This window comes from Mirounga leonina, unplaced genomic scaffold (assembly GCF_011800145.1).
Source record: "Mirounga leonina isolate KUSES-001 unplaced genomic scaffold, KU_Mleo_1.0 Mir_82, whole genome shotgun sequence".
Taxonomy (NCBI): domain Eukaryota; kingdom Metazoa; phylum Chordata; class Mammalia; order Carnivora; family Phocidae; genus Mirounga; species Mirounga leonina.
Window position 1 is genome coordinate 43,719,648 of NW_023270825.1, and position 18,138 is coordinate 43,737,785.

Here is an 18,138-nt window from a genome sequence, read left to right on the forward strand (position 1 = left end):
CTGAACACGTTTTTGGAAAAGTGTTGGGGAAGGTCTGAGGCATGACCTGGTGCTTCTACCCACTAACTACTAGAAGTTAGCTGATTTGTAACCGGACTGGACAACAAACAACCAATCTGGCATTGTCCAAACCACCCTTAGTCGGACAGATGGAGGGAGGGGGCAGGGAAAGCAAAGGCTGGAACACAGACTCTTTGAGGCCTTGGTCAAATGTTCCTTCTAGGCCATTCCACCTTGAACTTATAACCTTTTTCATAATACTCTTTCTCCTGAGCTGTATTTGCTTTGCAGTTATGTGCTGGTCCCCCGCCTCCTACTGGACGCTGAAGACAAGAACCCAGCCTTACTCACCATGTAATGCTGGCCAGCACCTAGCAGGTTGTAGAACAAGGCAAGCTACTGGGTGGGGATAGGTATGGGTCCAAACAAGGTCTGTCTTGGGCGGGAACGTCAGGTTCCACCTGGGGCACCTTCTCAGGGGATGGTCACCGGCAGCACTTACCTGAGCCTCCAGCTGGCACTCAGTGAGGGCCATCATTTCCTCGTAGGTCATCTGGGAGAAAAGCGCAGCATACTTGTGCAGGCGGAGGCTTTTTAACCAGGCCGGAACATCTGTGGTGCAAGATGTGCAAGAGATGGGGAGAGAAATTGAACGGGAACAAGAGATGACAAAAGATGTGGGAATAGAGAAGAAAAGGAGGGTGATGGTCAGAGGGGGAAAAAAGAAGAAAAAAACCCTTTATGTTACTAGTTGTTCAATTCCATTTTGGCAGCAAATTATGGACTTCAAAGTCTTGGTCTAGCCCTGACATTCCCACTGTCAGGCTCCCTTATTCTACTTTAGACTAGGGGTTGCAAACTTGGGGTCCATGGGCTGCAGGGCATATAGGAATTCCCTAGAATTATACCCCAATTTGTGGATATATGAGTAGTTTTCTGGACAGAAGTCACCATAGCTTCCATAAGGTTCTCAAAGGGGTTCATGACTGAAAACATGGCAAGGAACCACTGCTTTGGCCAGACTACTTCATTACTGATTTGGAAAGAACTGACTTAGAATGTTAAAACTACATATGATGAGTCTTTATCTCCAAGATTTCCTTCTAGGTTCAGTGTAGCTCTCCACATGCTCTTTCTGCCACTTCCACAGGAAGAGCTCACCCAGGCAACCGTGGAAGTCCATGGGTGGAGTTGCTGTCATTCTTAGCCTAATCCTCCTTCTGCTTTCCTATGCCCCAGCGGGAAAATAAGGGCATCCTAGACTCCAAAACTATCACTCCAGTGTGTGTGTGTGTGTGTGTGTGTTTGTGCCCCCGCTGACCATTTCTCCAGGCTATGGAATGTGTCTGGATGTGTCTCAGACCTTTTCCTTGAATAGCAACCACAAATATACCAGGACTGGAAAGGCCCAAAGATTGGCTAGATCATAGGATAATAGAATTTCCAAAGCATATCTGAAATAAGCCCACATTTTGGATTCTAGAGTTGGGAAAATTAAATAGTAACTATATCAAAATCCATGAAAACTATCACCTTGCTAAGTTCAACCAAAACAAAGCACTTGCCCCTGCTCTTTTAATTCAGAGTTTTTGAGCTAATAAGATCTTTGAGAATTCTCTAGAATCACCTTCCCTGACCCTTCGCTCATTTTACAGATGGCAAAGTTAAGTCATTGTCTAAGTCACGGAGCAAGTATGTGGTAAAATGGGGACTAGAACCAGGCCTCCCAACTCCTGGCCTTTTCCTGCCTTGTAGCAACTTCTTGTGAGATGAGGACCAAACAGCCCATCAATGGTAGGGCTGGATAAACAATGACTTCAAAGTACTTTGAAATGTTGAAGCACTGGATAAATGTTACTCATGTTTCCTACAAAGTATTATCCATTACTAACCATGTTGACTACAAGATACTGTCTGTTGCACCAAGTGCTTTATTCTGAGGCACTGACAAACACTCCAGAATAAGTGGGAAACTTCCAATATTCAATTTTTAAAGTAGTTAACTGGGATTGATGAAAGAAACCTGGCCTACTCTGAAATCAGGCCCGGCCTCCCCGGGGAACCCAACCTAGGCTTATGGAATGTGGGTATTCAATGATCTCCTGAAATTCGAAGATTACAAGGGGAGGGTGGGCCTGGTGAGTTTACCTCTTGATCTGCAGTATTGTGAAGGCTGAAGAAGGGGGACCTCTAAAGAAATAGAATTGGCTATCCAATGCCATTTGAAGACCAAACTCAGTCATCTCAGGCAAGAGATCACTTGATTCTGTGCTTTGAGGCCCTTCGTTCTACCATGACAAGCAGAGAGTCCCTCTGGGACCATCAGGAACCACAAAGAGAAAAGGCTTCCCCAGGCACATAGTATCAACCACTTATGTCCTCCTTGACTCAAACTGCGGTTGCACAGAGTCCGGGCCCTTCCAGCTCAGGCTCTGGCGCTTTCCCTCCTGTGACATCCTGCACCCATTTTACCAGACTTTATTCTCCACCACGTTTTGTTGTTGAAACAATGCTAATCTTTCTGCAGAGTGAGCAGCAAAAACTACAGCTCTGGCTTTGGGGCCAGTGACTTGTTAATGCTTTGGCACCAGGTTTCATGTTGACTACTCACATCTTTGAAAAGTCCCAAGTTGCTGCTCGGAAAACTCAGTGGATCATGGTTCGGTGAAGTCTGGGCAACCCCACAGCACACTTGGGCACAATTTGTCACAGAGAGTACGGAGCATCTCATGGGCTAGACTTTTCACCAGTGCCCTACAGTTTCATCATGTAAAAGCCACTCACGATAAAACAGAATCCTGAGCTACTAAATCATGTTGTAAATGGGTATTTTATAAGCCAAGAGGACAATATGGTGTTTTAAGAGTTGGGGAGAGTGGGGTGCAAATCTTGGCTCAGTGAGACTAGTAGTCCAGTCAGTACTAGCTCCTTTCTAGAAAAGATCTGGACAACCAGAATTCCTGTTAGAGGGATGAAAGAGCCTGCCTCACCCATATAGTGAAAATGTGGGCCACTGGGAGTTGTTTTCCTACAAAAGGTTCCTACACAACTTCACAACACGGTGAGTAGGCCTTCCCGAGAAGCTATTTCTAGATGTGTTCCTGGGCGATGTAAGCTCCTCTTGGCCATTTTTCCCCAAGGCAGGCACATGTTCTCTGCTTGTACAGCAAGTATCTCCGAGCTTTGCTCGGTGCTGCAAGCTGAAAGGGCTCTCCTTCCTCAAACATGAACAAAGAAGAGCAAATCCCAGTTCTTAAGAACATAGCCTACTTTTACCCCCTGGCTGGAGATAAGGCACCTTCCTTTGCCAGGGATTAAAACAAAACTCCCTTAAAAGGGAAACAAACCAGAGAAGTGAGCACCTGCACCATTTCACTCCTCCCAAGCCAGGAATTCGGATGACTGGGATGCTAGATTCTGTTAAGGTGCTACCCAGAGATGAAGTCTAACTAAAAGTTCAGATCTTTTCCCATGGTCCAAGTGCCACAGGGTTGGATGCAAAGCTGAGGACCACCTCGCATAACCTCAGACATTGTTTCTTCATCCTGCAGATCTGTGGCTATGTTTGAAAGAAAAGACAAGCAGGGGTGTTTCTTGAAGGAACCGATACGTGACTGGCGGCATGCATGCCTCCTGGCTGCCCACCTCTGGTGGCACACAGCTATGTAGCCTCAACTGGGCTGCTTCGGATGGACTTGCCAATGGAGGTTCCAGACTAGAAAGTCATTCTCTTATGCAGTGTGAGAAAGATTAAGATGCTTTTGCTATATGCTGGGTTGACTTCCTTGTCACGTGTGGGCATCCTGATATTTGCCCACTCAACGTTTGTTGAATGCTTACTCTGGGGGCCATGCATGTCCCTGCCATCAAGGAACTTTTCATCCAGAATGGCTGACTCACACAATACATTTATAATAGTTGCAGGACAAGTGCTAGGTCAACTCCACGTTCTAAGTGGGCACAGAACAATGAGAATTTTGGTTTCCCTTGGGGAGTGAGGGATAGCTTCACAGTGGCGGCAGCCTTGGAATCACTGGGCAGACCATACTGAGGAAGCCTCTGCGGAAGCAGGAACAGCATATTAGCAAAGCACAGAGCCAAGAGAGCATCTGGGGCCAAGCAAACACTTGGGTGAGTGTTAGAGAATGGCTAGTAACAAGGTGGGGCACCTAGGCAGGGGTGTGAAGATTGAGATCTGTAATGATGAAACAAAGAGGACAGACCTCGTCTTTGGGTGATGCGGAGCTGTTGAAATCTGAGCAGCAAAGGCATAATCAGATGAGGATGTTAGAAAGATGATGGCTGTCAGTGTAAAGGCTGGACTGGAGGATGTGGGAGGGGAGGCCAGGAGATGAACTGAAGCCCTTGAAGATGGCTTGGAAGGGCAGTGGCGAGAAAAAGGATATACATGGGTAGTATTTGAAGACCAGGGAAGAATAGGGAGTAAGAGTGAGACTGGTGGTTCTTCTGATTCAAGCTTGGTTAAGACAGAAAGTATAGGGGAGCCGCAGGTTTGGGGTGACAAGGGAGAGATGGTGAGCTCCACTTCATGTCAGTGGAGTATCACTGCCTTTGAGCCATCTAGCTGGAGAAGTCAACCGGACAAGATCTCTGAAGAGAGGTCTGAGCAGGAGAACTTGTCAGCAGCGCATGGTAGTGGCTTTAAGCCATGGAAGTGGGTGAGATCACTCAGGGAAAGAGCATGGCGTGAGAACAGGGGTGAGCCAAGATAGAGCCCTAGGAGCATGAGGCATTTAGGGGAAGGTGTGGGAAGAGAAGCCCATGAAGAAAATTGGGAAGAGAAAGCTGAAGGGTACGAGGTTTCTGGGAGAAAGCACCACCATCCATGTGCAGATGATGGGTCCCTGTACACAGTGTCCATCCTTCATGAGCCTTCTTCTAGATCTTGCTGCAGTCCACAGTGGTTTATCTTTCTATACACTCATCTTTCATATGCTCTGTGTTTAGCTGCTGATCTTTACCACTGGGATCAATTTCCAATTATGTTGATTTCTATTTCCCTTTTAGAGTTTGGGCAAACCAGCCAGAGAGAGGCTTTGTGGCACATACAACAGCTCACACAGAAGCTGGGCTCCAATTAGAATTTGAGTTGCTTTTTTCAAATATTTGCTGCTGGAATGGCTGCCTATACTATTCAACAGGCCATGTGGCACCTGCCTCGCAAACAGAGAGGCTCCACAAGAGTGAAAGACGGATCCGATACTGCAGAAGGGCCCAATGTGGGCAGCCTTGCAAGGGCAGGGAGTAAGGCGTCCCTGGAAGAGAGAGACATGAACAGCCTTGGCTTCCACAAGAAGCTTCACCTGTGGTGGTCCTGGTACCTGCAGACAGAACAGCAACTTCCATTCACCACAGAGAGCCGGGCTACTCTCAGACAACGCTCTGTCTCTTCCCAAGATACAAGTGCATCCTTGGTCTTTGAGGGAGAGAAGAGGAAACCAACTGAGGGGCAAGAAGAGATGAACTCTTCAGCGTTGAAATGCGAGGGCAAAGATTCCTTTCAAAAACAAAGCAGGAGTCTAGGAACGGTACCATTTTACGGAAGCCTGTCTCCAGGCCTCCGAGCAAAAGAAAGACGCGCCTTGGTGTCTGGTTCCTGGGAGCTGAGAGTGCACTCCTCAATCCTGGGAACCGTCAGTGGTGGCCTCCAGGAGGGGTTCACGTTGATGGGGAGTCTGTGTGGGTCTCGGGAGGGACAGTTTGAGTAAAATATCCACTTAGACTTTCGGATACAAACATAGGCACTAAATTTCTCAATGTTTCTGTGAGCTGCGACACTCCTAAGTGGTGTTCTACACGCAGCTTGCTCTGCATCATGAAATGGCGGCTGGGTTCCACGTGGAAAGCTGCCCTCTGCACGCCTGCACAGCTCTTCAAGCACCGCGGCTGAAGACCCATGCTTGGTAGGAATGGCAGTGAAAAGACTCATGATCTTTAGAATTTGGGAGAATCCCGAAAACTTGCCTCTCAGACAACGGGCCTCTGGCCTACCTGAGAAGAGGGGGCACGATCTGAGCCCCTGAGGACCTATCCAGGCAGGTTATATGCTGGCATTTGGGAATAAAGAAAGGGAAGTGAATTTACTAACTCCTGGCCTTTTAAGTTAGATGAATTCAAGACAGCGTCTAGAAAGTCAACATTCAGAACATGGTGGCTTGTTCCCATGACAGCTGTGCTGAGAAGGGTCCCGGCCACACTCTCACTCCATCACTCACACCCTCAGAAATGCTGGATTCACCACTTTTCTCACAAAGGTTTCTCACGGGGTTCTTCATCTTAAAAACGATCACACTTCTCGATAATTTTTCTAATCGAATACTAAGACAGGCAGAGAAGTTCAAAGGTTTACATTTCAAAAACAACTCGAGAGTCTGCTTCTCCCTCTGACCCTCCCCCCTCTCATGCTCTCTTTATCTCATTCTCGCTCTCAAATAAATAAATAAAATCTAAAAAAAAAAAAAAACAAAAAACAACTCGAAACCCCAAACTGGCTACTTCAGAACAGGCAATGCATTTCCTTTGCTGTGGGGAAAAAAAGTTTACTTCAGTTTCATCTAAGACTCCCTAGAAAAGGCAACCAAGCCTGTTTTCCCAGTCCCTGGTCCCCTCCAATCTTAAGGGCTAGGTTTCTCTCAAGGTGACTGGAGCCATAGGTTTCTTTGAACCTGTATGATGTCTGGATACAATGTAACAGTTTCAACTACCTCCACGACTTGTACCGACAGAACGCCACCCATCGTAAGTCCACCCAGTCAATGTGCACTCCTAACGGTGAGGCTGGAGCTCAGATCAAGAGAAACAGCCCCCGCCCTCTACCCCTCTCACCCTGACAACTGTGACGACAAAGTCATGGAGCTTCTCACTCTTGGGAACCCAAATCTATGGGCCTTACTAGCCAGAAATCCGGAATGGAGGCCCTCCCACGAGCCTCCCCACGGGCAGGCGGAATACTAGCCTGCGCAGGTGAGAGGAGGAGCCCGGGCCAGGGAAGAACACGGTGCACCGAGGTCTGGCACGGCTCCTGCGCTGGAGTGTCCTACGGGTCCCCAGACTCGCCATGCCCCACACGGGCCCCGGATCTGTTTCTTCTCCTCTATGCTCTTTGCTACAGACAACACCGCAGGCTCTCCAGCTGTCCCCGGCAAGAACCTGGGCTTCGTCCTAAATTCCTCTGGCTCCTGCACCGTCTACTTTCAACTAGTGCACATTCAATTCCGAGCTCTCAATTCTCTCTCACGCAGACCACGCCCACACACTCCTTGGAATCCATTCTCGTGCTGCTTACACCTTGGTCCCACCTCCTCCTTTTCCTCCTCAGTTACTAAATAGCCTCCACCTCTCAGCAGGCTTCCAGGTCCAGATGCCCTGCTCCTCCTCCCCTCCTACACCCTGCCCCACTTCCACTAGGGTCCGATTGCCCATGAGCAAAGGTAAGCAGGTCGTTCTGCTGCTAAATGCCCTCGACAGCTTCTATCAAAGTCAAATCACAAAGCCTAGCGTTTGGCTTTCCCTTCTCCAGACTCCTCTCCCGTGAGCTTTTCACCGTCAAGCTATAGGAGGTACTCGGTCAATCTGTCTTATCACCATGCTTTCATGCATCCTTTTCCCCCTGCACAGAATGCCCTTCCCTCACCTTATATATTTGGCTAACTTGTAATTGGGCTCCAAGACTCAGGTCCAGGCCTCTCCTCCTCAGGAACTTTCCTCGACTTCTCTCCACTTTGCATCAGGGCCCTCCTTGGTGCCTACCCTGACCCAGGGCAAGTCTCCAAAGACAAGACATTTTCACAGCTGTGCACCTGCATCAGGTACCTGTTTGTGGCTCATGTGATGGGGACTCCCTTCAGGCAGGTGCCATCTCTTTCTTCTCTGTCTCCCCAGTAACTAGTCCAAAGCCTCTCTCAGCAGGTGCTTAAAAGCCAACTGACTTGATGAGGACTAAAGTGAAACCTACGAACCAGTCTTTCTTCCCTTCTCTCTGCTCCCATAAACACAGCCTCACCACTCATCGACAGCCCTGGCCTTTTGAGAAGTCTTTGGGTGTTGTGTCTATACATTATTTCTGAGGACATGATGCTAGTATGAGGGGCAGATGTGCTTCCTCCACCAATGGACTTCTGCTCTTCTAGGTTTTCTCCTCCTTCCTGGAAATTATGGGAATGTCTTTTTTCCTCCTCTTGGCCACCTGAAGGCTTTGCATGAGAGAAAAAGTAAGAGAGCACATTCCACTCATGTGATGCTGAGGGAAAGGAGGTTATTATAATTGAGGACCACCCCGAGAATCATGAATCTTTCCCCTGGGATAAGTCACTGTGACGTTTTTGCCAACAACGAGGACAACTGAATTTAGAAACCACAATTAGCATATCTGGGCCAAAGATGTATAACCAGTTGCCTCCACGGGGCATGTTAAGGGGGGGAAACTCTCATATTCCTGTTGTATCCCACTTCTGTTCGTTAATTTCTCATTGAGTATCTGATCCCATTCTTGCTTTAGCCTGAGTGAGATTACTCTGAGATCCCCACCCCGAGGGACATCCAATCTGTGCTTTGGAGCTGACTTACATCTTCAGGATGGGTATTTACTATAAAAGGAAAAACAAAGCAAAGCAGGCAGATGATGTTAATCCTCTGAGAGCACAAGCTCGTCTACTTGGGAGAGAACTCTGCCACGATCCCTGGCAGGGTGCTGACCCCAAGACAAAAAGAGGGCGAGATCGATGTTTGTGAAAAATTTAAAAAGAAGAATGCTGGGCCGTGAAGCTTTATTTCACACTCTTGACCCAAGAGGCACATTCCTAAGGGACATTCGTAGCCAAACCTGGCTAATTTGTCCAGATGAAAAGGAAGGAATAGATGAACACAGTGTTTCAGCAAGGTATGCACAGCTGTTGGCAAGAAAGATGAAATCACACTACATTAAGCTCAATTATGGTGACTTTTTATTCTTTCCCCAAGGTGCAGGGAGAGGGCTGACCTGCATCCTCTGGAGATTTGGAACTCCTCCAAATTCAGCTAGAGATTCCTTGTTGTTTCTCTAAGGTAGGCTTTTAAAAAAACTTTAGAAAAATAGCAATTCACGGATGGCATCCTGAGGTGGACCAGAAAGTAGCCTAAAAGGGCTGATACTCCTGCCAAAGCACCTGGTCACATGGAAGAAGGGAGACGTGGATCCGAGAGGAAAAGGTGGCTCTTTTTAGAGGCACTTCATTTGATTTCATATTTCATTTCTCAGAAAGTATAAATTAATTTGGAAACTTCAACCGGTGTCTGCTCTTGGACTTGGGAATCAAATGAGAAACTCCTGGGCTGGGCTTGGTGAGGGCTGCCTCTTGGGGGCTGTCCTGGGAGGCCACCCTGTATAGTCTTTCCTGACAGACCTGAGCAGTGGTCTTCTCAAGAAGCCATCTCCAGGCACGGCTGGGGGGTGGCCTTGCCCCCAACATTCTGGGATGCCTCTGTTTTCGGGTGTGGACGTTTCTACGGCTTGACCTATCAGCTCAACTGCAAATACACTTTTTCCCACAAACAGAATCCTTTGTTGTCTCTCATGCTTCCTTTCAAATAGGTTTTGCCCTTTAATTTGCTAAGGACTTTATATTTTTAATCCCAATCCAGTTCTTTGGGAGCAGGACAGTTTGATAGGTCAGCAGAAGGTGGGTGTATATAGGAAAGAGTCCTCTGTTTTAGCCAGTCACCAAATAGCCTGCTTTCTGACCATATCCCTTGGGCCTATAAAGAAAATCTTGGATGTAAGAGCTTATCTGTGTCACTTTCTGACTGAAGAATCTCTGAGGAGACAATTCTTATCAATTCTAAGGAAAAGAATAGAAGATGCTTACATAGGGGATAGTCCCTGAACTTTGGAATATTTTGGCTTTTATTCTAAAACAGCAATAAGAAATTTTTTCAGTTTTTCTGTCATTCATTTTTCTTTACAAACATGTTCTCATTATTCTTTTCTCACCTCAAAATGACAGCACATAATGAGCACACCTCACCTACTTTGGGAGGATGTTGAAGGTGTACATTAAAGTTGAAAGAAAGAACGAATGAATGGATGGAAGGAAGGAAGGAAGAAAGAAAGAAAGAAAAGTAAAAGGAAGAAAGGAAAGAAAGCAAACCTCTTATAATGAGACAGGACCAGCATTCCTCTCTGGGAGAGGTCTGTAACCCAGAGATCGGCCTTTCCGCAGGACCCTGCTTGCCCTTGAACACAAAGGCCAAGGCCTCCTTCCCGCAGTTACCTATTAGAACTGCATATACACTTTCTTGGAAACATGCCACCCAGACCCTCCACTTGGCCTAGGAAGAAGCTAGTCCAGAGCAATGGCTGGCCCTGCCTCCCTCGGTCCCTCAGGTACTCGGGTGCCCCAGTGACAGATTGGCCTGCTGGCTTACCTAAAGCATGGCTGAGGCTCATCTGCTACCTATCACCTGGGGCTCAGCTGCTTGAGCACATAACCATGTAGCATGAACTCAGAAATGAGTTTTGCTAGGTCTCCAAAATTATGACACATTCCCTCAAAAACTGTGAAAGAGAAAGAGGACACACATCCCCTCCATGCCAAAATGAGCCATTGTTTGTGCTGTCTGTTAAACACCTTTAAAGACCCACTTGTATCAGCAGAAGAAAGCATCAAGACACATCCCACTCACTCTGGGCACTCACCATGGGATGGGGGTGGCATGGGGAGCACACGGGCCTGTCTGCCGCTGGGGAGAGAATACTCAAGGAATGCACCAGGGAAGCGACTTCCCGGCAGCTTTATTCCCCTAAGGGACAGGCTCCCTGCATCAGCCTGGCGCTCTCACCCTGGGTGGTCATGGGTGTCTTTCTGTGCCATGCTTCTGTGGCGGGGAGGGGACTCGGTGCAGAGCCTCCTACTTCAACACTGATCCTTCTCGAGGGAAAGGTTGGAGACAGCAAAACCTCAGGACTCTGGATGCCAACAAAGAAGGCCGCTCTCAGAGCCCCACTCAGTACTGTACTCCCAGAAGCAAGGCTAGTTACTGTTTCTCCATCTAAAATTGTTATTCCTGGGTCTCTGATGAGCATCCTTCCCGAGGACTTCCCAGACTTCGAACAACGTGGTGTCTAAAAATACAAAATGCACGTATCCTCTTTGAGCCTATCTGCGTAATTTGGAAATCTCTATCTCCTGATGAGTAGCTTAAGAAGAGGATAGATTTACAGGGCAATGTACAAACATTTATTTATGCTGCATAAGAAGGCCTTTATCACCTGTATGCAAATCCATTATCAGGCTTAAAACACTGTCAGAGATTCTCAGTGGTATTTTATTCATGTCCCTGAAACAGATGCAGAGGAAAGGGTTTCAAAGTGTCTTCGGATATCAAAGGAAAAGGGAGAGAGAAAGGAAGCACGACTACAATTCTGCACTAAGAGAGACTTAAAAGAAAGATCCTGTGGTTTGTGTTGCTAAATTATTGACGGTTCCCTGGCCGCGGCCAACGAGGTAGAAGGCTGGAGTAGCTCAGTGCCTTTCCCAACAGGACAGGTTGAGCAATGTATGAGCACAGTAGATCCTATCACCATTAGCGGTGACTCATTTAATTGCCTGTAAGTCACTGCATTAAAAAAAAAAAAAAAAGTGTTGACCTCTCTTGCTCTGGTTCCTGCTTCCCAGGTTTTGGCAAGATACCCTGGAAGGGGAATTGGAGTCCTTTCCGCCGTGGTCGACCCTGGAGCTCTGCAAGGGCTGAGTCAAATGCACAAGCCTGGGGAGGGGGCTGGGCTCCTCTCTTGCTGACTGCCTCTCTCTCTTTTTACCCTTCTGACTCCAAATAAAGGGATGGACTCTGTTCCCAGTGGTTTCTCGTTTAGTCACTCACCTTTCATACCACTACCTTCTTCTTGGAATGTGTTACGAGCAGTGTTCTGATCTTCTAAGTGTTCACTCCCACCACTTCCTGAAGAGGCTACACTGCTTTGTGGAGACAGGGGGGCATGATCGGATGGGAGGCACTGGGGTCCTCTAGCTCGTAAGTCCTCATGAGACATCCATCCATGTCCTAGAGGCTGGTTTGGCACATTCATGGGTGGGGTAAGGGACACAGATCGTTTCAAAGGGCTGTGGTGTGCCTGGCCTGAGAGAACTGGAAAAAAAAAATAAAATGAAATAGGTTATTCCCCCCACTTTAGCCTGGGCCACAGAGAACCCACAATACCTTTTAACCCTGAGAGATGATGCTAACTATCTGCCAACTCTATCAGTGGTCCCCGCAGGCTGAATACAGGCCTGGCAGGGGCCTTCCCTTCAGGGGGTTAAAAAGGATGCTGTCTGGACCTCTTGGTGGGTTGGGTTTCCCCAAGGAGGCTAAACCTACAGTGCCCACACATCTGGCCTTAGCCTCTGTGGGTCAGGATCTGGTTTTCGTTCTAACTCTAGAAATCAGGATCCGTGGCAGGAGGCCTATAAATCAGGCGAGGCTCGACAGCCTGGTAAAGTGGCCATCTGCCAAGAGCGAAAAGAACGTGTCCTGGACATTTTTTTTTTTTTGGAAACCCCCAGAACCCGACGTTACCCATGTCATTAGGGTGGACTCCTTGAAGGGCAGGCAGGCTGGTCACCGTTTGGGATCTCTGCGGGGCTGAACTAGAAGGTGGACTAGGCCTGGCAGCCAGGAAGCAGGGGATCTATCAGTTCCGGAGGGGTGCGGGCTCTGCGAGGGCCGCAGTGTGGACGCGGACCTCAGGGTCTGTACGGGACACGGGCAGCCGTGTGTGAAAGGGCCGATTCTTTCCCTGGGCTTCACAGGTTAACGCCAAACTTCACACTGGAAACAGTGCCAGGTAACAAGGGCTTCATTCAGAAGCCGGTGGGGCGCTCGCAGCGAGCTGGGAACGCTTTCCCCCGCGGGTCGATGCTTCCGCGCAGTGGGCCACATCTGTGCGACCCCCGTTCTAACATTCCTTTTCCAGAAAACGAGGAAAAAGCAACACAACTCCCATAACTAGCCAAATTAAATGGAGGTTCTTTGAGGGAGGGATTTCACCAAAATCAAAGCCGGGAGAGCCGACGTTACCCTCGGTGGGCTTTTCTGGGCGTGTAAAGTGACACAACTTTACAAAGTAAGTCTATTCATAACATTTTCTCGGCCCCGCTTCCTGACAGGTCCGGGTTGTTTTGACTGCGGCCGCGGGCACATGGAATTGAGCCACATGCATTTTTAAACATTTTTTCAGGGAAGCCATTAAGTTCCATCTCAGGCCGTCTCCCCTACAGTGAGGTCTTTGCTCTCCCAGGCCCGGACAAGCACTTCTTTGCTGGTGTTAACCTGTGTTTTTTAGTAAGCAGACCTGACACCACAGTGTAAGAAGTTCTGCTCTGTGTTAGACCTAGCAGCGCCCACCCCACAAAGACCTGAGCAGCAGACTACCTTGCCCCCACTTCAAAGAGAAAGACCAGAGCCAAGACGCTGCGGGTTTCCAGAAAGTGTATTTGGGGGTAGTGGTGGGTGTGGGAAGGTAGCTCGTGGTCAGCTGGCATCGACCAGGCCCCGAGAGCAATGGGGCTCACATCTCTGTTGTCAATGTTTCCTTCCATGTGGCTTCTTCATGCAGCCAGAAGGGGCAGCTTGTGTGAAAGGGGGGCAGCTGGAAGGGCTAGAAGCTTCTTCATTAATAAAACAGGGAGGCAAAAAGGGAGCTGCCAAGCTTACTATTTGCAACCTGAGAGATTCCCACCTGAGGTAGATTCTATCAAAGGCAAGGAATTATCACTGGACTTAAAAAAAATGCAAAGGGAATATTGTTTAAAAAAAATTTTTTTGACCCTAACAGGCTGAAATAGCTTGCTTTTCCACTAAATAGAGTAGGGAAGAAACTACTGAAAAAGGCTCCCTGGAAAACGCATTGCTACCTGGCTGGATCAGAATTAGCAAGAGAAAAAGAAAAAAAAAAAAGACAGAAAGAAAAAAAGTAAATAAAAAGGAAGCAGCAGTAAAAATGAAGAGAGAAGCCAATAGGAAGAAAAGCCAGACATCCAGAAAATCCATTTCATGCCTGTCTAAGTATTTATATAAAATTGGGCAGACTTGTTGAGGGCTGCACCGAGTGCCGGGATGGTCCAGCTTAGACATCTTAGCTTTCTGATACCTTGGCAACCGTTTCAGACTCTCTGATGGATGCTCTGAATGGTGCCGGCCAGGTATGCCTCAAGTGGACCTGAGGGCCCCTCCTCACGGCCAGGATTAGAGTAAGCCCCAAACCATAAAAATGGGCCTTGCTAAAGAGAGACACACAGCCTTGACCTGGCAGAGCCAGTTAGAGGCTTGGTTAGAGGCGACAAGTGAGTCCTAAGTGAGGCTAAGAGAGTTCCCATCTTTAGATACTGAGAACAATACCCCAAATATGTAGTAGTTGACTTCCATTTTTGGATGGAGCCCATTTGCATCTTTCCGCCTAAAGTTTTCTTAAACGCCACACTACCTTCCCATGGATGGGCATCCTTGGGGATGCTTGTCGATATCCAAGGAATCCACTGGTTATTAGAATGGAACAAGAGAGTAGTTACCTAACTTAATGGGACTTATAGGGATTTATTCATAGACAACTACACCCATGTCCTCGTATATTCCTGAGCTTGACTGACGTCACAGGGGACATGGCATCCACTTGGCCTCTGCCTCTAATAAAAAATCACTTAGAGCTGAGGTGCCCGGGCCTTTTCCCAGTAACTTTCTAGTACAGGCCCCACCCTGTCTGTAGCACAAAGACTCCCACAGCTGACACCAAAACAGCAAGGTCTGCTTAGGAGTCAACCTCCTTTGGCAGCCAAGCAAAATGTCTCACACTAAGCTTCCGATTTGCAGAGAGGGCCATGCGTGTAGACCCAGGCAGGGCGCCACCCCTCCATAAGGGCAAAGTCATGCTGGGCAAATGCCTTATTTCTCCAAAGAGAACCAAGGCCCCGAGGCAAGACAGGCTCGTCTTCCTGTAGGAAGGAGACAGACGCAGGTGACAGGTGACCTACCCAAAGTGCCATTTTGGGGTGAAGACAATTCTTCAGGTAGAGATACTAGGTAGAGGCTTTGACCACAAGGCCAATTCTGGTGTTACTTCGTGTGCTGGGGTGCTTTGTTCGGCACAAAGTGGCAGAGGCAACAATCAATGCCATGGGCAGAGTGCAGAAAATAGGCCACACCACCGTGGCATTAATGAGGCGGCCAGGGGCAGAGCGTTGATGGTTGTCCCCTAGCTCCATTTTTTTTTTTAACCAAAAGAACTCACCTGAGGTGGTGATAAATAGAGGGAAAATGGATATTCAAGCAAAAATAAATACATAAATAAAAATTCCTTTTTCCTGTGAGTAGGGAGGGAGAGCAGTGAAAACAATCTTCTGTTAGCTGTCCCAGAATGACTCTAGCTAGAGGCAGACCTTTAGAATATTCCCGCTTGCTGACTGCCCTGCAGCAGACAACAGCCAAGGCTTCAATCAGACTGAAGCTGCCCCCAGGTATATTCGAACACTGCAGAATTAAGTACACCTTGGGAAAAAAAAAATCTCAATATAGAGTAGAAATTGACAGGTTCCAGCAGAATGGAAGTGCTGAATTTATATTGCATTTGTGACTTTATAATAGCGAGAGGGGAGGGACAGCGTGTTTCTGGGTGGATTCATTATATTGAAAATCCTACTAAAAATTACCAGGGGAGCAAGGTTGTGCCTCTTTTGCTCTTGAAAAACTGAAGCTAAAACTTAATATAGGGTATGGTATAGATTCAATATTGCTTATTATTTTTAGAAGGAAATATAGGTTCAATATTGCTTATGTGTTCTTACAGGAAATTTCAGGAATGTCCACATATCCTTGTAGGAATACATATGTATGCCAATAGAATACTGTGATTTGGGGAGCATTTATAAATTCAAGTGAACCAAAAAATAAATAACCAATACTGAATAAGTCTAGTTGAAATATGGAAAAAACAGCTAAAAATAATCTTGCTACAGCCGTGGAGCCGTGTGATGTGAGTACAGAGGGTCTTATAATCTGGCAATAAACTCTGTCATACCATTCTTGGCTAGCCCACTTCTCTGACCTCATTTAACTTTATGATTTCATTTTCATCTTGAAACATCTTTGATGAGACTCCTGTCAACATCTTTTTAGAGGAAGATACGATACCTGGCTCTGGGATCTGTTCTTTTAAGTATTTTTTTGAAAGCCTGGAAATCAGATTTCTTACCCCTTTCCTTTGACCAAACTTGACTTCAGCTCGATGTTTAGTTACTGAAATAAAATTCAGTGAAAGGCTTTTTGAGACAGACTCTTTTAAGAAAGTTAGGTAGAACTACTTTTTCTGCTTTCTAATGTGACAAATAATAGGGCTTATAGAAAGAGGAAGTTTGGGGATCCTGGCCCAACAAGCTCCTTGGTTCACTGTCAGGTTAAGCATTATACCACACTGTCGAGGAGAGAAGTGATCCCTACAGGTGAACAGTCCAGCTAACTGAACTCCACTGTCACTGAAACTTTATCCTAACAAACCCTAATGGAGATCTTTCAAAGATACATTGCATACTTCCCTGTTCTCCTGAAACTTATCCATTGAATGCAATTTCTGCTTTAAAAATTATTATTAGGAGCCTAGATTCATAACATTTCAGAGCTGAAAGCCCCCTGAAAGGTAACTCAAGAATTCCTAAGTCATGAGCTCTGGTCCCCTGGGTAGTCAATGTCCCTTAAAATCCCTATGTGCACACTTCGTTCATCGATGAAATACTGTGTTGTAAATCATTTTTATATATATGCAGAGTATTAACATTAATAAAAGGCAAATTAATTTACATGTTGCTGAATTCATAGCTCTTTTGGTCACTTTTTTCATCAGTAGATTCAGAGTACAATTCTTATTTTATGGGGACCCTGGTTTTTTTCTACATTAAAAACTGAGGCCCAAACTCAATAAATGATAGGGATGATTATTGTTCTCTGATTTGCTGAGTGAGGTTTCCATGGGCAGTATAGGCAGCCTCAGGAACTGCCATGCTCGAAGTCTTCTGCACACCTCTCATCATCAGAGTATTTCCTCCAATCCCATCCACCAGCTGTTTGCATTGCTACCACTATGTGTTTCCGACTCCTTATAGGCTTAACATTTGTTCTAGAGTTTAGACTCTAGAAGCTGACTTCTTTTTGAATAAGGGCAGTAAGTGTTCCCATATTCCTCTTTCCTCAAATAGCACCCTCTTTCCTCAAACCAAATAGCTTGTCTTCTCAACCCAAAGTTGAGTTTTGTCTCCTCATCATGCCCTTATGAGTTCAGCCACATAGATGGGATTGGAAATTTTAATCTTTTTTACCCCTAAGCCAGTCTCTCCATTCAACAAGCTGCCCTTCTCACAGAAAAATGTGTGCTTCATTAAAATTTTCAAATTCTAGATGCTCACGTGATAAAAGTTAGTCCAACTGAGAGTAAATTTGCAAAAAAATAACTCATCCTAATTTAGGGATTTTAAGAAGTAGAATGAGGAAACCAAACATTGGCATATTATTTTAAACTATCAACTTCAAATTTCTTTTTTTTTTTTAAGATTTTATTTATTTATTTGACAGAGAGAGACACAGTGAGAGAGGGAATACAAGCAGGAGGAGTGGGAGAGGGAGAAGCAGGCTTCCCCGCTAAGCAGGGAGCCCAATGTGGGGCTCGATCCCAGGACCCTGGGATCATAACCTGAGCCGAAGGCAGACACTCAACGACTGAGCCACCCAGGCATCCCTAACTTCAAATTTCTTTCCTAAACTGAAAGGTCCTAGGCCATTCCCTACTCCTGCGATACACACTGCATATGTCAACACACTATGACAAAGCCTACAGAATATTCTACGTGTAAGTTGCTAATCATGTAACTTTAACAATGTTTTCTAGACTTACTCCCAAAAGAAATTCAGGGTATCCATAGAACCTTTGCTGAATACACCAATTTGAGGGCTCACATCATATTCTTAAATTTTGCTGTAGGAGATGGTTTGATACTTGTCCAGTTTAAAGGAGAAAAAACTCAACCCACCGCCAGCTACAAAATAGCTTTGGCTATTGTTTCAAAGTTACTAGGGGAGCGTTTCTGTTCATTCTTTTAGATTTAA

At 46.5% G+C, this 18,138-nt stretch overlaps 1 protein-coding gene across 4 annotated transcripts in view; it reads right to left on the reverse strand.

Moving 5' to 3' along the window:
• Positions 1–18,138, reverse strand: part of SAMD4A (sterile alpha motif domain containing 4A) — a 203,983-nt gene that overhangs the window by 37,557 nt on the left and 148,288 nt on the right. For 3 of the 4 annotated variants that reach the window (XM_034992577.1, XM_034992579.1, XM_034992580.1), the window contains 2 exons: positions 11,878–12,141; positions 503–612 (listed from right to left, as the gene is read on the reverse strand). In XM_034992577.1, coding sequence (XP_034848468.1) covers positions 503–612; positions 11,878–12,141 — 374 coding nt within the window. The remainder of the gene's footprint in view (positions 1–502; positions 613–11,877; positions 12,142–18,138) is intronic. The other variant, XM_034992578.1, reaches the window with a different exon arrangement.